Source organism: Suricata suricatta, chromosome 2, assembly GCF_006229205.1.
Source record: "Suricata suricatta isolate VVHF042 chromosome 2, meerkat_22Aug2017_6uvM2_HiC, whole genome shotgun sequence".
In the NCBI taxonomy this organism is placed as follows: domain Eukaryota; kingdom Metazoa; phylum Chordata; class Mammalia; order Carnivora; family Herpestidae; genus Suricata; species Suricata suricatta.
In genome coordinates this window covers 172,910,725-172,934,112 of record NC_043701.1, presented here as the reverse complement: position 1 = coordinate 172,934,112, position 23,388 = coordinate 172,910,725, and the positions used below count along the sequence as shown (strand labels likewise).

The following is a 23,388-nucleotide window of genomic DNA, read 5'->3' as shown; positions in this document are numbered from 1 at the left end:
CTCCTGGAGGTCGCCCCCCAGACGGGAGGTCACTACCCTGCGCTCAGACATTCCCCGCTTCGTGGGGGTGGGCCTGCGGGGAGTCACTCTGAGTCTGGAGCATTCTGCTCTGCAGAGGAGATGGCTGTTGACTAATTGAGTTCCAGAAGGAGGTGTTAAAGATAACAATGCAGTCAGAGAGGTTGTCCCTGCACAATGTTGGTTTTAATGAAGCAGGCGGCCTGCGTGGTGGGAGGGACAGGCTTGTGGGACAGCAGTAATGACAAGCCACAGACAAACCACCTGGGCTTGTGGATGTCCCGAAGTCCTTCCTAGGCCCCAGCTTGGGCAATTGGCCGTCCGTGGTTGGTGGTGTGAGTGTGTGTGTGTGTGTGTGTGTGTGTGTGTGTGTGAGCACGCCAAGTCCCATTCCCTGGACCTCGGTTCTTGCCGATCAGGCCCTGCAGTGGCTAGACCAGGGGTCCTGGAGGCCACGTGTCCCACTCGTGCCCAGAAAGCATGCACGCCCTGGTGTGTGTGGGCAGCTAGGGCCATCCCTGGGGCCCCTAAACACAGGATGCGCATTATTTCCTGGGGATTCATGTAGTATATTCATGTGTCTATAACGTATACTTATGCAGTATATTAAGGCTCTGCCCACCTCATCAAAGCTGCTTGGCGGCAAGGGAGCCGTGAGACATTCTGAGAGACACCGGGGGTCCGGCGGCTTGGAGGTCCCCCTTGCTCCGTGGAGCAGGCTTAGGAAGTAAACCTCCTGCCCCAGAAAGCACTGTTACGTGGCCTTTCTGTTCCCTGGGGAAAGACTTGGAGCACATTTGGTCCTTGGGGATTTATTCATCGGTTTTCTTTCTTTGTTTTTATTTGACTTTACCACCCTGGACCTAGGTACTCTATTTTAAATCCTTGCAAGAGCAGTTTCTCTTGAAATTTTGCCATGCATGCTTAGCTTAGCAAAGTCTAAAATTAATCAATATCTTAACCCAGTTTACTAATTCTTTCTTTGTAAGAGCATCAGTCCATCATTGTAGGTTTCGTATAAAAAAAAGTAAGAATGTGGATTTGAAACTTAAAATGTCTTTAGAAATCTCTGAAAGGATTTTCTCTCCTTGCTGCTAACGTGGCAGTGTTTGCCACCGTGTGAGGAATGTTCCGTGTGCAGGGCCCCTGTGCTGAGGGGCACGTGATTCCCGGGGTGGTCAGCATCCAGGGACCCTCCCTCCTGTGCGTTACCCCCTTGGAAGCCCCCTGTCCAGGCTGCAGTGGATGGTCCACAGTTGGCCTCCCTGGGGGCTCTTTTGAGCCCGTTGGGGCATTTGCCTTCTCTCTCTCTCTCTCTTTTTTTTGTCTTCTGGAGGCAGCCATTTCTCAGGCAGATTCCTGAAGACATGCCAGCCCCAGGACCCTGGCACATCCAAGTCATTACACAGAAGAGTGTTCTCATGCTGATAGTTTGCCCTCCTGACAAGACGGGGCAGTGAGTCCCACAGGAGGGCTGGCTAGGGCTGCTGAGTATTGGGCATCCTCTGACATTTATTCCAGAATGCCTTGAAGCTGCCTATCTGTGGGAGGAAGCACTGACAAGTCCTGCATCTGCAGCCCTCCGTCAGGACAGGGCTTGGCATTCAGCCCCTGCCAGCAGGCGGCTACAGAGCATCTAGGGGAAAAGTGAAAATACAGCTGGAGACCAGGGTACTGTCCCTGCTCCGTGCCCCTGTTCACATGTTGCCAAAGCGCAGGGTGCCTGGGGAGAGGCCAGGGCCAGCCGTTGCCCCTGGCCCGCTCGGAGAGTCCGAGACTGGCAGCCGGCTTTGCCACTGGATAAGTTCTGAGAGAATTGCTGGCAACTGTGCCAGGCAGAGAGGCCGGCCTTTGCCCAGGGGTGGAGGGAGGGCTGGCGGGAGCGGCGGCCAGGGTGGGTGGGAGTGACTGATATCTGCTTCCAGGGAGGAAGGCTGCGCTCCTGAGTGCAGGGGGGACAGGGGACAATTTTCCTTACAGAGTGGTTTCTACCAGCTCTTTGACTTTGTTGTTGTTGAGATTCACAGCATAAAAAAATGGACATATCATAAAGTGTACACTTTTAAAGTATATAATTCAGTGCCTTTTAGTATCGCCCCATGGCTGTGCAACTTTTGCCTCTGTCAAATCCCAGAATATTTTCATTGCCCTGGAAAGAAACTCCTGCCCATTTGCAGCCCCCCCCTCATCTCTGACCCCCTACAGCTCTCACTGTTCCCTGCGCGGTGCCGTGAGCTGCCCAGGGCACAGATGCTGGCCAGTCACAGAGTTCTGGAACCTCATCGGGGCTGGAATGTGGTGGAGGGAAGGATCTCAGCCACTGGAGACAGACACCTATGACTGTGCGTTTTCAGGAAGATGTTTAACCTCTCTGTGCCATGGTTTCCTCTGCTGTTAAATGGGACTGATAACCAATTAGCTGCCTCATCGGGTTGTTCGTGAGGATAAAATGAGACACTGTATAAATAATAATAGTTACATTTGTTAACACCTCTGCCTGCATTATTCCTATTTAATCCTCCTTAATCCTGAGAGGTAAAGGTTATTATTATCCTATTTAATGCAGAAGGAAAACTGAGCCACAGAGAAGTTCAGTAACCTGTTTAAGGTTGCACAGTCATGCGTCAGTTTTTACCTGCGAAGCATGGAAAACCTGACTCTATCTTGTTTTCAGAAAAAAAGGGAATTAGTTATGACTCGGAATGGAAAGTCCAGAAGCCCCGCAAGCTCCAAGGCTGGCTGGTCTGGCAGCTCACGGCCCCTCCAGAATGGATGGAGGCTCTTGTGGCGGCATCTGCATCTTGGGCTGGTGGCAGAATGGTACCCACAGCTGCTGGTATCATGCCGCTACATGCCCACGGCTCTTCTCCTGGGCACTGTCTTTAGAGTAAGAATATCTCTTTCCCAGAAGCCCCCCAGCTCTCTTTCCTTCATGCTCCATGGGCCAAAACTGGGAGTCACAAATCCATTCCCACTTCTGTCATTGGCAGGGGAAGGGTTTTGCCGTGATTGGTTCAGATCACCCAGGATCGACCCTAGGTCTGGGGAAAGGTCCCCTTCCTCTACCCCCTGGGCTAGTCATGTAAAATTTAGGGTTAATTAAGAAGAGAGAAATGGATTTGGGGTGGACATCAGTGGGTCCACCAAGCCCCGTAAGTACCCGAGCTGGGATTTGGACCAGTTCCCCTCAGCGCACAGCTTCTGCATAGCTCCTGATGGACAGTATGGGTGTCACGCATCTATACAATCTAGTTCCCATGCGCTCCCAGGTTTTCTGACCCTCTGTTACTCTTCTACAGCTCGGTGGTTCCTGGCCTCAGCTTGAATCCCTCTAGTGATGGGGAACTCAGTACCTTATGAGGTGTTACCTTTCTTGTTTAACTATTAAGTACTTTTACAGTACTTGGAGATGAATTAGAAAGAGATCTGCTTGGGTGCACCAATCGGAAAAAGGTGAGATAGCCCTTCATTTCATGGATTGGGATGGCACATTTGTGGTAAGAACATGGCACCGCCTACCTACGGATGGGTGCAGCCCTGCTTGGGAGACGCCCCTCCCCCGAGGCAGGTGCCTTTGTGCAGTGCGGGAACTGTCTCTTCTGTTAACAAGTTTGCGCTCTGGTTCCCCGGTTAGGGGTGCACCGGCGCGAAGCGCAGCCCTTCCTGGCTGAAGACGCACAACTCTCCCTCATCGGGAAGGTTCAGCTGAAGGGGGTGAGCCAGCTGTCTGTCCCCCCCACCCTCACCTCCTGTTCTGCCCCTCACTCCCCTCCCCAGGGACAGAAGGTGAATGTTTGGGAGGGGAGATGTCCCACTCAGTATGAGACCAGCGGGCCAGAACGGCACTGCCTCTGTCTTCACTTCTGTACAGTTGGCCCCACGGTGCTGTGGCCTCTGGAGACTGAGCTGTCCCAAGGCTGTTGGTGATAGAACTTGGGGAAGCCTCAGTCGGGGTCTTCGGGGGCCCAGGCAGGTGGGATCTTTTCCTTGGGGTGGGAGACAGCTTCTTCATTTACCTGTTCAGTTTTGAAATGAATAGGAGAGCTCACATTTAATTCCCTGACGAGAGCAGGGCATGTGGCTTTCCAGATTCTCCTCCATCCTTCTGAAAGTGCCCCTGTGGGGGGAGCAGATGGGCTGAGCAATGAAGTTGGGGCCAGACAGTCTCTCTCACCCGTGGCAGCACCAGCCCTGTTTCCCGTCACTAAGAGGTTTCCTGAAGGTTCCATGTGCCAAGTTTCTGTCCGGTGGGTCTTTTTATCCTTGATTAACAAGCTTGGAGAAGCACCGCTGAAAGCAAATGCATTTACTGACTTTGTGCATATGTGGGCGCTTGCTCGTCCCCTGGTGTAGGCACATGACCTGTTTGTTACTCAGTAGCCATTGGACCTGTTTGATGATGATGATGTCGGTAATGATAATAAATAACACCTATAATTTATTGAATGCTTGCCATGCACGCACCATGGCTTATGGGTATTATTTCATTTTGTCCTTATAGTGACCCTATAAAATATATCACCATCATCACGAACCCCCCAACCCCCAGTTTCCAGGAGAAAAAACTGAGGCTCTTGAGAAATTAAGTAGCTCACGCAGCGTCGTGCATCTGAACACAGGGATTTGAACTCAAGCCTTCCTGACCCTGAACTTGTACCTTTAACTTCCATATTGTCAACAGCCCCTGCCACGCCTTGATCTTTGGATTTGAAGAATTACGGCTTTCAAAACTGGAGAGTGCTATGGGGCTTCTTAGCCCAAGGAAGTATGAGCCCCACAGTCTTCTGAGCCTGGAGGCACAGCCTGCCAGCTGGGGCTTGGAAGAGCCCTGTGATCATGACCTCCTGACTTTCCTCTCACTGTTTGCTCATCAGTGAAATAAGGATTTACCTTAACCTTTTTCTTGTAGTTTCACCAGTCATGAGCAGTGGCACCTGTTGGAGACGTGACAGTGGGCATAGGACGGGCCCACAGAGGAAGGACAGGAGAGCTCTGTCCAGCTGGGCAGCATCCTGACAGTGCGGGCTCCTTTCTTAGCATTCTGGGCCTTGCTTTTCTCATCCGTGAAATGGGAATAATGACAATACCTCACAGCCCCTCTCATACAGCAGGATTTCGTGAGCTACACCTATAAAGCATTAGATTGGCGTGGAATTCACATTCCATGAGTAATGGGATGGCTTTCCTGATAGATTTCTGGGTCTGTTAATTTCTAATAATTTCAAAATAGGAATGTGAGTTTGAATAAAACATGTACAAGAGCCTGGAGTCAAAACTATACATAAACCTATGACCCCTTTGAGGGGTTCAGCACATGGCAAGTGGGGACTATTGTTTCAGGGGCGTTCTCATGAATTATGTCCTTTGTTTATTGAAACATAGTGATAGAGGCTCTGAGGATTTGCAGAGGGAGAAGGTGTATCCAGAGAGGTGAGTGTCCCTACCTCTGCGTTCGCCAGACATCCGTGTCCCTTACAAATTGTTCTTTGAACAGCAGAGCCAACCCTGGCTTTGCCCCTCGTGTCCCTAAGCTGTCTTGGTTCTGAGGAGACATGCCCCTTGGCCATGCAGCCCCAGCTGGTGACGTGTCTGTCCCCTCGACTTGCTCTTTTCTTTTGTTCATTTGATTCATGACCCAATAAAAGTCCACGCATTGCAGTGTCTGGAGTTGGTGTCTCTTAAGCATCCTTTAAGCTCTAGGAGTCTGTCTCTGGGGCTGGTCAGGTTGATGTGGGAACTCATTAGAAATGCAAAGTCTCAGCTGTCCCCGACCCGTCAAAGTGGACACTTTGGAGTAGGGGTTGGCCTCACAACCTGTTTAACATTCTTGGTGCTTCTTTTTTTTTTTTTTTTTTTTAATATTTTTATGTTTTTTATTTATTTTTGAGAAACAGAGAGAGACAGTGTGAGCAGGGGAGGGTCAGAGAAAGAGGGAGATGCAGAATCTGAAGCAGGCTCCAGGCTCTGAGCTAGCGGTCAGCACAGAGCCTGACGTGAGACTCGAGCCCACGAACCATGAGATCATGACCTGACCTGAAGTCAGACGCTTAACCGACTGAGCCGCCCAGGCACTCCTCTTGGTGCTTCTGATGCTCAAGTCTAAGACTCTTTGATCTATAGCTTTGCCCTCCTTTCCTGTATATTTTCCTCATAATTCACTTTTGGGAGAGACCCGGCACTTTTCCTGTAGCGGTCTGGGTTTTGTCAGTTCACCCCCAGGTTCTCATGAATAAGTCCCGGGCTGAGAACACTAGGAAAACTCTCCGCCCTCAAACAGAGGGGCTGACTTTCGGAGGACACTGCAGAAGCAGGGTGCCCTCTGGGCACAGTATGGAGGCTGGACCAAGCACAGATATTCTAGGCTCTGTGAAAAGTTTCAGGGCTGGGGCGGGGGGGCAATGGAAGGACAAGAAGCCAGAGAGGAAGGTGGGGTAGACTTCTGAGGGCCCGGTGCTGGTGGTGTGCTAGACTTCCACCTTGTGGGATATGGGAATTGAAGGCCCTGACAATGGTGGAATTCTATGGGCAGAACTCGGTGTGACCAGATGGCTCTGCCTGTAGGGGAGCATGAGTTTGAGGGGGCAGACTTGGAGCAGGGAATCTGAGAGACGCTAGGTGGGAGCCTTGTTAAGGGTAGCAGGATCTGGACCGAGGCTGTGGCGGTGAGGTTCCAGAGGAGGAAGTGAATGTGAGAGATGCTAAGAATCTCTCACAGGAATGACTCAGCTTGGGAACGCAGTAAGACGGGAGGCAGGAGCCTAGGACACCTGTCTGGGAACCATTGTGGTTCCACTGACCAAAGGGAACGTCTGAGGAGAGAGGCAAGTCTGGGTGCTTTGAGAGCTGATTCCACATTGTTGGAGGTAACTCAACACATGTATTACTAATATTATGACTTGGGGGAGGTCATTGCCTCAGTTGGGAAAGACCTTTGTAGCACTCCAAGTCTGTGGATACCTGAATCTACTTATGGGCATACATATAAACACCCATCTGTCTGTCTATCCATCCATCCACCCACCCACCCATCCATCTATCCATCTATCTAACTATCCATCTAACTATTCATTCTTTTATGCCTCCATAGATCCATCCATCCATCCATCCATCCATCTAGCCATCTGCCCACCCATCTTTCCATTTATCCATCTATTCATCCATCTGTCCATCTGTTCGTCCATCCATCTGTCCATCCATCCATTCTTTTATTCATCCATCCATCCATCCATCCACCCACCTACTTAACATTTATTGAGTGCCTATGACTCAAATAATAAGGAGCTGAGGAATCAGAGATGAATTAAAACGTGGCCCTGCTCAGATGAGCCCAAGGTCTGTGGAACTGAAGCCAGGTGTACAGAAATATTTTAATGCCATGTAGGGGGTGATCTGATAGGGACCCTCCAAATGCTGGGTTCCAGGGCTCAGGGCTGTGAGGTGGCTGGATATAAGTCACAGAAGTTCATAGGAAGACCTGTTGGTCTAGGAACCATTTCCTTATGGAACCATTTCCTCATGGATGCATATGTGCATGTGAACCATCCTGCTCGTGGTCTGGGGTCGCAGGGACTTGGTTGGGGGGGACTCACTGTCTCTGGGGAAATCCAATTGCCCCAGTTCTCTCTCATTGGGGCACCTCATCTCCTAAGCCATCCCAAGGGGTAGGTCACTGGAGGAGGGTGCTACCCAGTGTCAGGATGGGCCTGGTGCAGCCTGCGTCTCTCGGCCTGGTGCTGTGGTTTCTGCCGCTGTAAATACTCATTTCCATAATTATTATTTAGCATCTGGAGAGCAGCTAGTTTACATTCAGTGTTCTTTGTAGCCAGGAGGGTCTCCCAGTTCATGCCAATAAAATTTCCATTTACTCTGGACATCAACCATGGTGATTTAAAAAAAAAAAAAACCCATAAATTATTTACTGAAATGGAAGTTCAGCTTACAGTGATAATGCATTAGTTCAGCTAGCCATGAAGCCTGTTAGAGGGTAATAAATTTTTTTTATTTTCCTTCCTAAAAGATCTTTGCCCGTCACCTACCCATGACCTTGAGCTGATCAATTTTCAAAGATGACAGTGCAGGGAAGGCATCGAAGGGGAGAGAGAAAGGGAGAGCTTTTTTCCAATAACCTGGTTGTAGGTAATTGTCAGCAAATACCTGTTATCTCACAGCCAGGAGGGGAAAGACATGAAAATATATATTGCATTTTGTACATTGTAAGGACTAGACCTTAAAAATCCTCTTGAAATTGATATTCGTTTGATAGATACATGAATCTGAAAGCTAGAAAGAAGGCCTAGTGGAAAAGCTGGGAGTTATTGTTGAGACCACCTGTCTTTTCACATATCAGCCTACAGCCTTCTAGAATAGAGTCAGCCCAAGGGTTCAGTCTTCATTTTTTTTTTTTTAATGTTGTATTTATGGAGGAGGATCGATTTTATGTATCTCAGAAACTCTACAATTCTGCTCACGGCCATTTGCTGACTAATGTCTCCAGCAGAGAAAAACGACAAGCAAGTTCATGAATTATGGCTGGCTTTGACGTTTTCTTATCCAGACTATTTTTTATTTTAAGAACGTCTGCGTTGATTAAAGCCATTAGAGCCAGGAGCAAATAAAGATGTGTCTGAATTTTACATGCTGGCATTTTATAGCAGGAACCCTGATGAAATCTGTCTTAATTCTCACACCCTTAAGGCAAGTGATGAGTATTAACCTAGCAAATTCAACTAGTTTCTCTTCCAGTCTCCGGTGTGGGGTTCTAGGAAAATTCTGTGGCAGGAGACTTATGGGCTCAGCCATATTTTACTTATTTATAGCCTCTACTTTGCTGCAAAGATATTTTCATTTATTTATATGCCCCTCTTTGCTGTAAAAAAAAAAAGTGCCTTGGTTGAAAAATGTGTTGGAAGATGAGTCCCAGGTTGAGTGAACCTAGAAACACCTCATCAACTTATTTTATATTCACACAAACTAAAAAAAATTGCGTAGTAAATATACAAAACAAGAAGAGACATTAAATGATCTGAAACTAATAGCAAAGGAGACCTGACGGTTTCTCTTGCTCTACTAGAAAGCTTCAGGGTCTCTTCCTCTTCAGCTTACCGGAGGTCTGGGGCTGACTGTCTGCATTCTTGCAACGTTCAGTGTTTTTCTGATTTGGTGATGTGAAGTCATCAAATCCCTCTGTGTTACCGCATTTCAGGGTGACTTAGTGCTTGGAATGGAAGATGCTGCGAGTGTCTATTTAATGTCGCTGAAATAGTGCAGACTTTCTTAAAACTCCCAGTGCCCTCAGCGCTGCCCGTGATGACACTTCCTGGTGGAGTATTTCTCTTTCATCTCTGGTTTGCCAGTTTCTTCTCCCTGCCTCCACAGAGGGGTGTCCATTCTGTTTTCATCAGCTTCCTTTCTCTCTCCCAAGCCTGCACTCTGAAAATCTCCATGTAGCTCTGCCTTGCTTTTCTGTGCCCGATGTGCTCAAGGCCCTCCGGGTGTCCTGCACTGGAATATTATGTAGGGGGGCATAGTCATGGGCCGGTGTTAGTGTAGTGGCGTTATGGAGAAGCATAAACGGGCCCATAATTCGTGACAGTTGGTATTTCCTACAGTGGATTATGGCCTTTGTATAAGCAGTAGTGGGACAGTCTGCAGGTGCCTTGTGCATATAGGCATTCCATATATCACCTTTTATCCCTGTCACATACCCATAGATCAATAAATAATATTCCATTGACCCCATTCTGTTTATTCCTAATTATTTACCCATTGAACAAGAGCTCTCCAGCTTGGTTCAGATCATTAACACACTAGAAATTGCCCATACTCCTCAGGACCTGCAGTAGGCTTTCCATATTCTTTTCCCCATGAATTTTGGAGCACGCCTTGGACATACTAAGTAGTTAAATAGGACAGTGTTGTCACTGCAGACTTTGTATACTCCTGTGCTAGATTGGTACACCTTCACTGGCGAAGAATCTTTGATTTGGGTTATGCAGAGCTATAGATGTGGGCGTGCATGATAAGGATGCATCTACAGAAATGTTACTTCTTCATGCCTTCTATGCAAATCAGTTTTAAATCATCACATGGTACAGCTGCGTTTTCATTTCTGATGGAGAAAGTCCATGAAATTCAATTGCCTCGAGGCCCGACTGAGTGCTCCGTAAGGGACTGAGTGGAGGCGGGACAGGGAGAACCGAACAAATCCTCGGTTCTTGTCCTCATGTGTCCTGGAGTCCTCTGGGGGCCCAAAGGCATGTGTTCAACGTGTGGCCCAACACATGCTCTTTTGCAAGTCAGTGGGACATGCCCTGGGAAAAGCTGAGTGATGGGGTAATTAGAACCGAGCAGACAGCGGGGTGGACGGCTTGTCTGCAGATAATAGCTTGTTTGCTAATTGCCAACACCAGATTTACTGGGCAATTAGACATTTGGTACCTTCCAAGACCTTCTGTGCAAATGTGGACACATGGCCGCGGGCCTTGCAGGTAGCAGGTGGAGACAAGGTGGCTCCCGGGGCTGGATGGCATCTCTGCAGGCTGCCCAAGGGGCCGTGGATGGGGCAGACTCCTTGCTGACAGGTGGGAAGGACCATCTGGCTGGGCTCCCTAGCGAAGAGCAGGATTCTCCCTGTTGTATGGAAGGGGGTGCTCTTGGCCAGGAGATTAGCAAAGACAGTGGACTTCAGCAGGCTAGGCCAGGAGCCGGGGTTCCATCTCCCTTCTCTTTTCAAGAGCAGCAACCCATGGGTGCTACTAGGAATCAGAAATTGGTTTCCCTCTAAGATGAGTAAGTTGCATTTTTGTATTATGACAAAGTATATATAACAGCATTTTGTATTGTGATGAAGTACATATAACAGCATTTGCCATTTTAACATCTTTTAAGTGTACAAATCAGGGGCACTAATTGCACTCACAGAGTTGGACAACCACCATCACCACTATTTTCAAACTCCACGCTCCGTGTTTCTCCCCTCCTCCACCCCCGTAACCTCTGCTCTACTTTCCATCTCCATGAACTTGCCTATTCTAGAGATTTCATGCAAGGGGAATTACACAATATTTGTCCTTATTTTACTTGGCATAATGTTTTCTCCATTCTTCCGTGATACAGCGTATGTAAGAATTTCATTCTTTTTTACAGCTGTGTAATATTTCATGGCATGGCCAGACCGCATTTCGTTTCCTCGCCTGTTCATGGGTACTTGGCTTGTCTTCACTTTTTGGTTCTTGTGAATTATGTCACAGCGAACAGGCATATACCAGCTTGAATCCCTGTTTTCAGCTCTTTTGGGTAGGCACCGAGGAGTAGAATTGCTGCGTCACATGGTAATTCTGTATCTGACTTTTTGAGGATCCGCTAAACTATGTTTCAAAGCAGCTGTCCCATTTTGCACTCCCAGATAGCTACAAGGGCCCCAGTTTCTCTACATTCTTGCCAGTATTTGTTATTCTGTTTTTTTCTTTATAGCAGTCATCTTGGTGGGCATGAAGCAGATAGCTCATTGTGGTTTGGATTCGCATGTCTGTCATAACTGGCGATGCTAACCATCTTTTCATGCGCTTATGGACCGTTTGTATATCTTCTTTGGAGAAATGACTGGTGAAGTTCTTTGCCCAGCAAGGTGCTTTTTCGGCCGCTATACTAACTGGCTTCCGCACGTTTCTCCCAGGGGTTGGTATTTGAGGCTCCGGCGGGGGTGGGGGGGTGGGGGGAGGTGGTGGGCAGGCAGAGAGACCGTATGCCTGCAGCAAGCGGAGGTGGCTGAGCAGATCTGAAGCCTCACATTCACTCTTCCGTGATTCGTTTCATTCCCTCCTCCCATTTGGCACCTGCTGGAGTGATGCTATTTGAGCTCTCACCAAGCAGGAAAAAACAGAAATCAGTAAGCGTGTGGGAGTCACCAAAGTGATGTGGCAGCAGAAGCAGACGGAGCCCCTCCTGTCCTCCCGTGGAAGCATCTAGGCTTTCTCAGACACCTCACACCCTCCAGGTTTCCTTGACCACAAGTATCGTTTTAGCAAATTACCCATTTTCTTTTCCCCCTGCCGGGTATTATTCCTGCTCCTGCAGAGCAGCCCAGATGACACCTGGTATTGGAAGGTGCCCAGGGTCGGCCACTGTCCCCATGGTGGGAGCCCACCGCCCCTGCTCCGCTGCTCTGCAGCCCCGCTGGTCCTGGGTGGTGGGCAGGGAGAGCAGTGTGAGACCGAAGCACTTCTCCCGGGGTGCTTGTTTCTGGGGGAGAGCCCCTGGGCTCTGGCAAGGTGTCTGGACAAAAGTCAGCCCCAGAATAATCGCGAGAGGAGCAGGACAGTCAACGAAATGATGTTCGTCTGCTCTGCTCGTGGCTCTTCTCCAGTGTGACCTCGTGGGGCCCATGTGCAGGGTCCAGGAGTGCTGACCCACCTGTCATTCTGCTGTGTTTTTTTTTTTTATCGGATGTCAAAGACCTTCAGTATCACCGAAGAGAGAGGAGTTCTCCGTGGTGTGATGCGGCCTCATGCCGGAGGGAAGGGGGAGGAGGGGACGTGTCCACTAAGCAAGGACGTTCTTTCTGGAAGCTGCAGTCCTGTCCTGGGTTCCCATAAGAGGGCTTGTTGGTCTGTGGGGTAGGGTAGGGAACCTGAGCATTCTGGAGACTCTTTCAAAAAAAAAAAAGTACACAAAAGTTTGCACAGGTGTCTACAGGTTCGTCTGGTCCGTCGTGGGGCCCGGGTTAGGAACCGGCTCGTTAGAGGACGCGAGCCTAGAGCTGAGGCCACGGGGAGACTGGGCAGCATCTCTGCCAAGTGGGAGTTGGGTGGCGCATAGCGAGAGGCCTGGCAGCCCCTGGGAGAAGAAGAACGTTTCATTCGGTCAAGTTTAAATACCAAATACGAGGGCGTGCCGGGACAGGCTCTCTGCTTTTGCCTACAACGGTAGCCGGCTTTCTGGCGCAGTTTCACCTGTTGCAGCAAAGTCAGGAAGCGTCCTTCTACCCCTGGGGCTCAGCTTCTAAGGAGGTCATGTCTTTCCTTTCAGAAACAGCCCCCACGTCTGCATATTCGTCTCCGGCCCGGAGCCTGGGGGACACAGGAATAACGCCACTGTCCCCGTCCCATATTGTGGTAAGAAATGCGTGTGTATGTGTGGGGCTGTGTGCTGATGACGTCTGCTTTCTGGACGTGCTCTCATGAGACAGGCTGCTGGGCGGCCCCTCACACTCGTGGGTGGAGATCTCATTGTCCTGGAGCCAGCCGTGGGAGCCCACCCCGCCCCTTCCCCACCTGGGGCCTTCTGGAAAGGCTTTCTGTGGGGTGGCTGGTGCTCCTGGAGCTGTTGGCCTGGGTGGGCAGCAGGCAGGGTGGGATCAGCCCATTCAAGATCGAGGGTGCAGAGACCATGGTGAGGCATCCTTCTGGAAGGAAGCAGCCACATCTGGCTGGTAGCCCAGTGAAATGCAGTGGCTATTAGCCTACCATGAACCCTGTGGCTGGGCTCGTGTCTACCACAGCCGGCCCGGGAGAGAACACCTGCTCCGTGAGGCGGCTGGAGGCTGGGCATTTGCGCCCACCTGACCCCTCACTGGAAAGATGGGCTTTGTGGGGCAGCTGTTCAAGCAGCTGTTCAACCAGAGAGAAGTACCCGGGGAGGGTAGCTTCCCGGGTACCAGCCTGTCCTGGGTTTCCCAGAACCGCCGGGTTTTACCTTACTCAGTGTCCTGGAGCTTCCTCAGTCCTGGGGGACCCGGGAGGCTGGCCGCCTATGGCGGGATCCTCACACTGCAGGCCGTCAAACTCTGCACCCTGAAGGCTGCCTGTACGAGCTTCAGGGCCCCCCTGGGGTGTGTGGGCATGAGGGCCAGGGAGGAGAGGCCAGATGGGTGGGCCTCTCACCCCCTTCTCTAAACAATACGCCTCAACCCCCCAATGTATTGGTGTCTAATGTGGAGTTTTATGGATATATACAAGTGTACACTGCTAAAAAAAAAAAAAAAAGGAAAAGAAAAGCATAAAAAAGGTTTGGAAGGCTGGAATGGCCTGACCCACTCACTTACTGCTGAGGAACATCTCTGGTCCCTGAGGGGACAGGACTTCCAGGACCCCATGGCGAGGGTCCTGCCTTGCGGAGCCCTCATCCCACTCACAGCACACCCGAGCAGATGGGGTGCTCCCCTGGGGTGCACCCAGGCCGCAGCGCAGAGCATTCTGGGTGGGCAGCATCTGGAGGTCTGCACATGAACCCAGGGAGGGCAGCGAGGGGGAGACTGAGTCAGTCATGGAGCCCCTGGGTGTCCAGACTGGATGGTAGAACTTCCATAATTTGTCATGTTCATAAGCAGTTGATAAAGGGGGGTGGTGGGCAAGCTGTAGGCAAGTGACTTCACCCTGTCAGCTTCGCCGGCCCCTCGGGGGACACCTCCATTTCTCCCTGCGCCACCCAGGTGGGGAGCTGGCCTGCCTTCTCCACAGGGCTCACTGTGCGGCCCACTTGAGCCAGAATTCTGTCTGTAGTGGGTGCACATCCGGGTGCACCCCCCGGGGTGTCCTCCTGAGAGCCAGGCTCGGCCACCCCCTCCCCCAGCCCCCACACCTTCCCCGGTGTCTCTGCAGAATGACGCTGACCCGAACGTCTCGGAGCAGCAGACATTTCTCGTGGTGGTGGCTGTTGACTTTGGAACCACGTCCAGCGGCTATGCCTACAGCTTCACCAAGGAGCCAGAATGTATCCATGTGATGAGGTGGGTGCTGGGGGTAGGGGGTGGGGGGGGGGCATGTGCAGGTGCCAGTCAGTGCACCGGTGGAGGGGAGTTAGTTTAAGGAGCAGGTGAGTGGCCCTTTGCAGGCGGGTCCTGGATTCTGGCCCAGCTCCGCCCAAACCCTCTGCGCTATTTTGGGTAAACCACGCTTATCTCTGGGCTCCAGGTTCCTGGTCTATAAAAGCGTTGGTTTAAATCTGATTCAGTTGGTCGGGAGAAGGGCCTGGACGGTGCATGTGAAACCTGGCCTGGGTTATTCCAGCAGGCGGCTCGGGCAAGAGGTGCCGACTCAGGGTGTCTGTAATGGAGGAGGTCCAGACATCAGCTCGGCCACATTCTGTGTGAGCTCCCACGAATGCCGGGCCTCCTAAACCTCAATGTCCTCATCTGTGAAATGGGGATAAGGACAGTGTCTGCCTCTCAGAGTGTGTGTGTGAATGAAATGAGACTTCCCACCAAGGGCTTAGCACGTAGTGAAATGTGAGGAGAGAAGGTGCTAATTCTTACGACAGTGACCAGAGACAGCACCATGCCTAAGAAGAAGTGGGGGGGGGGACCTTCAGCCAAGTGAACCTAAAGGATGATCCTGAAGTTACCCAGGGTCTCTTGGGACACACTCTGTGCTCAGGACACCCCTCCCTCCACTCCCATCCCCATCCTGCACACAGCAGCCTAGAACCCTCTCATCTGCCCCATCAGCACACATGACCGATTGTCTGCCAGGACTCTAGTCTGTCATGACAGACCCAGGTCTGGCGCGTGGCCCTCCTGCAGAGTGTGTGACCCCTCAAGCTTTGGGATCCAGGAGTTGATCACTCTGATCTTCCAAATCCAAGGACGGCTCTGAAGATGCATTGTGATTGGCTTCCCCCACTCCTTTAGCTGGTAATTGTGGGATTTCGTTATCGCTCTCAGAGTAAGAGCCTGCGCATTTTTATAGCGTGCTGCTTAAGACCGAAGTCATGAAACCAAAGTGACCCTCACCCCAATCTCGGTTTAGATGTCCTAAGAGGCTGCGGAGACCCGTGGGTGTCATATCATCAGGAAAGAATGAAAAGCTGGTTCTAGTAGAGAAGGCTGATGACAGCGTAGCCCTCTGTGTCCACTTGTCAACAGGATCTGCCCCTGGTTAGCTAGACACCTGCTGTGGGGTTTGCTCTGTCGTCCCCAGAGGTGAAACCCTGAAGGGACGAGAGCACTACGGAAAGCTAGAACCAGTGTTTATTAGCTTCTACATCGTTGTTCTAAGAAACGTCTCAAGGGCGCCTGGGTGGCTCAGTCGGTTAGCGTCCGGTTTCAGCTCAGGTCATGATCTCACAGTTCATGTGTTCGAGCCCCACATCAGGCTCTGTGCTGACAGCTAGTTCAGAGCCTGGAGCCTGCTTCGGATTCTGTGTCTCCCTCTCTCTGTGACCCTCCCCTGCTCACACTGTCTCTCTCTGTCTCTCAAAAAAAAAAAAGCATTAAAAAAAATGTCTCAAAAGGATACTCTTACATTGAAAATTGGGGGAAAAAGGGCAGAAATAACATTGAACGTGCTTGGGAGGAATTCTCGCACAGTTAGGAGCGGCGTTCAGGTTGTGTAGAGACATTATCTCAGTTCCTGTAGAGATTGTGGAGAGACTTTCCACGTGAATTTTATTTCAATCAGAACATGTTAGCGTCACCACGACACAGACTGACAAAATAATGACTGAGAAAGTTTATTTTTTTGTATTTTAAGAGGAATGGCAGAATCAGAATTGGAAGGGGAAAAAGTCAGGAGGTTCATTGCCTACTGAAAACGTCAGTGTTAATGGTAGCAGAAAGTCCATTCGTTGAGAGGTTGTGTTTGGAGTGTCACCCTGGCCTAGGTGCCCGGTGTCTGCCGCGGTGGTGATCATCCCTGTGACTCAGTGGGGTCGCCATGGGGAGCTCTCCCTGGGTGGAAGCCTGCATCTTGATGGAGCTTGGCTGGGGCACCTGCCGGGGATGGCTCCAGACCCACCTGCATGGCAAAGCCAGGCCGGCTCTCCCCCGGGACTGTGGTGGTGCTGTCGAAGCTTAATGATGCTGTGACAGGAGCCGGTGTGGGCTCAGCCAGGTGCCCTGCCCCCTTCCCGGCAGGGGGGGGAGAAAGGCGACTTCCCCTCCTCAAGTGTGTCGCCACCAGGGACTCTTCGTGGTGGTCATGTGCACGGGAGCCAGCCGCAGGGCCAGGACCTGGTAGAGAAGAGAGCCTCCTGGCCCCCGAGGCCCCCGTGGCTTCTCGGCTGTGGCCCCAGAGCAGGAGGGAGGAGCTGCTTTCTCCACTCTCCTTCATATTCTCCTTCTTTCTACCTGAGAGGAGGAAGGAAGCTTCTCTGGGGTATCACCTACCCCCTGCCCCACCCACTTGCCCTCCCATCAGTTCCAGGACCTAATCGCACAGCCTCTGCCTGTCGGTCTGTCCTCATCTCTCTCCTCTTCAACACAGCCTTGCAGGACATGGTCCCTTCCCAGCTCACTGCGCCCATCAGGGCTCTCCTGCCACCTTGTCACTGTGGCTGTCACTCTGCCAGGGAGGCACCCACGTCTATTTCCTCCTGGGTCTCTCCTGTGAATGCCAGGCTTACATCTTCAACCCCATCCTGGGGGTTCAATGTCAGCGGGCTCACCTGGGGTTTCACACCCTCCTTGGTTAGGGCTCCAGGTTTCTGAGAAGGGCGCTTTCTCCTCTAGGCTCTGAGGTTGGAAAGTCCGTTGCCATTCAGCCCGATTCTCCCTTGGGACGGCTCGTCCTCCTCCACCCCTTTCCTCTACCCTGGTTTGAGCCTCATTGTCTCTGCTCCCAGAACAGGCCTGAGCCTCCTCCTAAGCCTCCTGGCTTCCTGTCTAGTTCAGTTTGCCCTGTTCAGTCACAACTCTGATTCTGCCATGCCTCTGCCCTCAAACCTTCAGTGGCTCCCTGGTACTCACTGATTACGTCTCTCCCTCCCCAGGGTTCTCTTCAGTCTGCTTCCAAACACCTTCCCAATCTCGTTTCTCACACTTCGATTTACACACACCTTCTCTACCCCACACAGTCACTTAATAGCCCCATAAATGCCCTGGGTTCACCCACCTCTGAGCAGCCTGCAGTGCCCTTGCCTCCTTCAAGATCTGGCTCTCTGTCAGTCCTTTGAGCCTCTCCTGAGCCCTGCATTCTTCCTCTGTCCCACCACCTGGCACCTCTGCCTTCTCCGACCCCCAGGGCATTTCCTGGGTCCCTCGTTTCCATGTGATAAGGTTGGTATTTATGTATTTGTTTATACCCTACCTTGTTTTAGAGAGGACACAAGCCAGCTACAGATTTGCTTTGAGTGCTTGCAAATTAAAAAAAAACAGACTCCCTCTTTCCCCCAAAAAGACATAACCTACTAGGTTGTGAGTTGTTCAAAGGCAGAGTCATAAATGTTTCATCTCTGTGTCACCAGCACCTGCACAGAGTAGATGCTCAGTAAACCCTGAGTGGCAGGTCTAAGCAGACTTTATTACTGAGCAGGAACCGGGTGCTTGCCCCTTCCGTACTGCTTTCCAGCTGAAGTCACATCTCCGATCACTGCCTGGCCAGCTGAACCGGAGTACGCACACCTATAAGAATCATGCACGTGTAGGTGCACATGACTGCTCTCTGAACTGGACTCATGAGAGAAGGTCCCACATCCTCTGCCTTTCCTTGGTGTCAGGCGATGGGAAGGAGGCGACCCTGGGGTGTCCAACCAGAAGACCCCGACCACCATCTTGTTGACCCCTGAGAGGAAATTCCACAGCTTTGGGTATGCCGCCAGGGACTTCTACCATGACCTGGATCCCAACGAGGCTAAGCAGTGGCTGTACCTGGAGAAGTTCAAGATGAAGCTGCACACCACTGGGGTAAGCGAGAGACTCTCCCTGGCCCCGGGTCCTCTGCAGTGGAGAGCCAACGTTCCTCAGCCTTGGGGGTCAGGGGGATGCCTTCCCAACTCAGGAAACCCTTAGGTTTCTCCCAAGCAGACATTAACATCCATTAACTTTGATCTTGGAAATGACCAGGCATTCTCAACACTTTTGTGGAAGAGACAGCGCTTTCTGATACACACGTGGGCAGAGAGACATTCAGAATATTTAACAGCTTGTCTGCCTTGGAAACTGACGGGAGTGGACTCTGGCTGGAGTGCAGGCGTAGGGGGCGGTGGGGGTGGAGTGGCTACATACCAGGAGACCCCCCTTCGGTTGCTGGGTTGTTGGGAGATTGGGGATTCTGAAGGAGGGACTTTGGGGGACCCGGGGCAGTGGCTATTAACTAACCAGTGTAGAACTAATGACTGGCAGGGAGCCTGGGTGGCTCAGTCAGTTAAACATCCGACTCTTGATTTTGACGCAGGTCATGATCCCATGGTTTGTGACCTCAAGCCTCACGTCAGGCTCTGTGCTGAGTGTGGTGTCTGCTTGGGATATTCTCCATCTCTCTCTCTCTCTCTCTCTCTCAATAAATTAATTAATTACTTAATTAATAAAAGAAGTAACAGCTGGCCCGTGAACTCTCTGTGTAGGGAAGTGGGCAGCTCAGGAACTCAAGCGCCCCGCTGTTGGAGGCTTGGCTCCCAAAGCAGTTCTGTTCCCAGGATACCAGTCCTATAAGCTCTCTCCACTAGTTAGGCCCCCGTCCCAGGCATCATGGAAAGATTTGGGCCACAAGATAGGACTCTTCTCAGTTTGAGTGTTTTATCCCATCAGTTTACCTTAATTCTTGGTACTTAGAGATTCAGGATGGCGATGCTGTTTAAAACCCTGGGACTAGGCGGCCTGGATTTAAATCTGCCTCTGCCACCTTCAAGATACTTAAACCAGTTACTTAACCTCTCTGCGCCTCCCGTAAAATAGAGACGCTGACAGTGCCTTCTTCAGGGGATGTCGTAAGGATTAAAGGAATCGAAATATGCAAAGCTCTTAGAGCTAGACTGGTGCTTGGTAAGTTCTAGTTAATTGCCAGCCCCCATTATTGCTTTCCTTCTCGGCTGTTAAGTGCTTGCAGATGACAAAACACATGTTAATGGAAACCCAGCAGCCGGCAGCCGGCCTGCAGCCGGCCTCCCAGGCTTGTGTGCCCCGTGGTGTGGTTGTCTCTTTGTGAAGCAGACAGACTTCGGCCAGAAATGCATCCTTTCACTTGACGGGATTCTGTGCTGAACGGCAATCTGGTGCAGGTGGAGAGCCCAGGAATTTTTCCAGCTTTGAGTTTTTTTCAATTCTGAGCCTATGGCTTCCGGGTGCTTGGCCACCTCTCTGAGTCTGGGAGTCTCCTCCCCAAATCTGGAATGTCTTTGCTGAGCACCAGGGGTGGGAGGTGGCTGGCTGGGAAGAGTGAGTTTGTGCCGATGGGTCAGGACAGCTGACAGGCTCCACAAGGCTGGTTTAGTAGCTTCGTGCCCATTCATGCTCTAAAGGCAAAGCCTAATTATCCAGCCAGGATCGATCCGGAGGCCCCACTGATTTTTTTTTTTCTCCTAGTAGTAATGAGCCTGTTGGTTTTGGGCTGACCTGGGAGCTTCCTTCTGATGTTCGGTCTCATTCTCTGCCCATCTCTGCCCTGTGAGGACTTTTCCTGTCATTTTTTATAAACCCAGTCCAGCCAGCAGCTCACAGAGCACCCTCCAGACTGCTTTAGCTTCTGGCAGAGGAAAGGAGCAGTGATGCACTGCTCCCCAGAGGATTAAGCACAAGCCTTAAAAATAGGATCTCTTCTATTTTGGTGACTTGGTTGGCAGCTCCGTGGGAAATCAAAGCTTCATGTCTGTTGAGCATCCTGCACGCCAGCGAGTTGGTGTGATTATTTAGGCCTCCGCTAGGGGGGCTGCTGAGGGTGACCGTGTGTGTCCAAGTGTGGAAATAATGTGTAAATTGCAGTGGTGCCTGCTGCCTTTTCTCCCTTCCTGGACCCTGTCACTGCGCTGAGACCTCTGTCCCATGAGGATCCAGGAGAGAGAGGACAGGAGGGAGGGAGGGAAAGATGGAGAAGCGGTGGGAGGGGCTGAAGGGAACAGCAGGGGCCCCCTACAGAGTATGGGGACAGTGCTGCCAGGCTTATTTGGGGGGGACATGCTGTCTTTGTCTACCAAATATCGGGAAACAGAAATATGACGCACTGGGTTCTCCAGGCCCCCCAGGTAGCAGTTCCTGAAGCTACAAGGTACGTCCCCTCTCCCTGGTCTCACCCCCCCTCCTCTCCCCCACCAGGACCTCACCATGGATACAGACCTGACGGCAGCAAATGGCAAGAAAGTCAAAGCCCTTGATATCTTCGCTTATGCCCTGCAGTACTTCAAGGAGCAGGCGCTGAAGGTAGGGCGTGTGGAGGTGCCCTGTGGTGGGGGGAGTGCACCTGCCAGCTGGGGGGGGCCGGGGACACCCCAAGGGCACGCAGGACCGGCATGCAGAAGGCAGGATGCACCCCCGTGCCCTGCTGGTGGGAACGGAAAATGGTGGAGCTGCCGTGGAAAAGTCTGGAAGAGTGGCTGGTACAGCCGCTCTGGAAAACAGAGTGAAGGCTCCTCAAAAAACTATCCATAGAACTCCCCTATGACCCAGCAATAGCACTGCTAGGGATTTACCCAAGGGATACAGAAGTGCTGATGCATAGGGGCACATGTACCCCAATGTTCATAGCGGCAATGTCAACAATAGCCAAATCATGGAAAGAGCCTAAATGTCCATCACCTGATGAGTGGATCAAGAAGATGTGGTATGTATACACAATGGAGTACTACATGGCAATGAGAAAGAATGCCATATGGCCATTTGTAGCAAAGTGGATGGACCTCGAGGGTGTCATGCTAAGCAAAGTAAGTCAGGCAGAGAAGGACAGATACCATATGTTTGCACTCATAGGTCTAACAGGAGAAACCTAACAGAGGACCATGGGGAGGGGAAGGGAGTGGAAAGAGAGTTAGGGAGAGGGAGGGATGCAAATCCTGAGAGACTCTTGAATACTGAAAACAAACTGAGGGCTGAAGGGGGAGGGGAAAAGTGAAGGGGGGTGATGGTCATGGAGGAGGGCACTTGTGGAGAAGAGCACTGGGTGTTATATGGAAACCAACTTGACAATAAACTATATGAAAAAAAAGTCTGGAAGATTCTCAAGGTGAAACACGGAGCTACCATATGACCCAGCGATTCCACCACTCGGCGTACACCTGAGAAGAATGAAAATATATATTCACACAAAAACCTGTACATGAGTGTTTATAGGGGCGCCGTTTGCATTAATGAAAAAGCAAAACAATGCGACTGTCCATCAGTGTGCAGGTTACTAAGTGGGGTCTACCATACAATGGGATATTTTTCAGCCGTAAAAAGCAATAGAGCGCTGACGCACAGGACAGCGGAGATGAACCTTGAACGTGGTCTGCTGAGTGAGAGAAGGCAGACAATACTGCAGGGTTCCATTTGTACAAAATGGCTAGAGTAGGCGAATCCACAGAGAGAGGAAGAAGATTTGAGGTCACCAGGGGCTGGGGAAGGGGACAGGAGTGACTGCCAACGGGTATGGGGTTTCTCTGCAGGGGTGATGGACTTAGATAGTGTGAGGGTTGCACAACCTTGTGAATATACTAAAATCCACTGAGCAGTACACTTTAAAAAGGAGACTTTGCAAAGGTACCTGGGGAGCTCAGTTGGTCAAGTGTCCAGCTCTTGATTTTGGCTCAGATCATGACCTCACTGTTAGTGAGTTCGAGTTTTGCATCAGGCTCCATATTGACAGCACAGAGGCTGCGTGGGATTCTCTCTCTCTCTCTCTCTGCCACTCCCGGACCCCATCTCTCTCTCTCTCTCTCTCTCTCTCTCTCTCTCTCTCTCTCTCTCTCTCTCGTAAAATAAATAATTTTTAAAATAATTTTATAAAGAATTTTATGGTATGTGAATTATATCTCAGTAAAAAACCAGAAAGATGAACAGAAGACACACGGAGCAGCGGTGTGATCTCGAGCAAGGTGCTTAATTATTTCGCTAATCTGAAGGGTGGGGCAGGTCGTGGACCTTGTGGGTTGATGTTAAATCAGACATGCAGTGCCTCCCTCAGGACTGGGCACGGTAAACTCTGGGCAAATGGTTGCTGCTGTCCCCATCCCTCCGGAACCAGCTGACGTATGAGTGACCCCTAGGATGACTGTTGCAAAGGTTTGTGCAGCGATGGACCTGGATGTGGGAGAACGGCTGGTGTCTGAGTGGACTACAGCTGTCCATGCAGCGTCCACGGGCGCGTGACGTGTGGGCGCAAACCAGATGTGTGCGCCGAGCTTCAGCCAAAAGGAATTGGGAACTTTAGAAGCATTTGGTATTATGTGATCACTAGGAGAAATTTAGTGAATTCTAGAAATAGAATAGAGCTCTAGAAATAGGGCTCAAGGGAAACAAAGCTGTGAGAACGTAATAGTGCTTTCATTCATTCAAGTACCTTCTTCCTCTTCCTTCCTCCCTCCTTTCTCTTTCTTCCTTTCTTCCTTTCTTCCCTCCTTCCTTCCTTCCTTCCTTCCTTTCTTTCTCTTTCTTTCTTTCCTTCGTTCCTTTGTTCTTTCGTTCTTTCTTCTTCTTCTTCTTCTTCTTCTTCTTCTTCTTCTTCTTCTTCTTCTTCTTCTTCTTCTTCTTCT

General features: G+C 50.9%; 1 protein-coding gene across 1 annotated transcript in view; it reads left to right on the top strand.

Moving 5' to 3' along the window:
- The window catches only part of HSPA12A (heat shock protein family A (Hsp70) member 12A), a 163,227-nt gene that overhangs the window by 116,118 nt on the left and 23,721 nt on the right, over window positions 1-23,388 (top strand). The window contains exons 3-6 of the mRNA XM_029932652.1: window positions 13,045-13,130; window positions 14,616-14,743; window positions 18,448-18,634; window positions 20,978-21,082. Coding sequence (XP_029788512.1) covers window positions 13,045-13,130; window positions 14,616-14,743; window positions 18,448-18,634; window positions 20,978-21,082 — 506 coding nt within the window. The remainder of the gene's footprint in view (window positions 1-13,044; window positions 13,131-14,615; window positions 14,744-18,447; window positions 18,635-20,977; window positions 21,083-23,388) is intronic.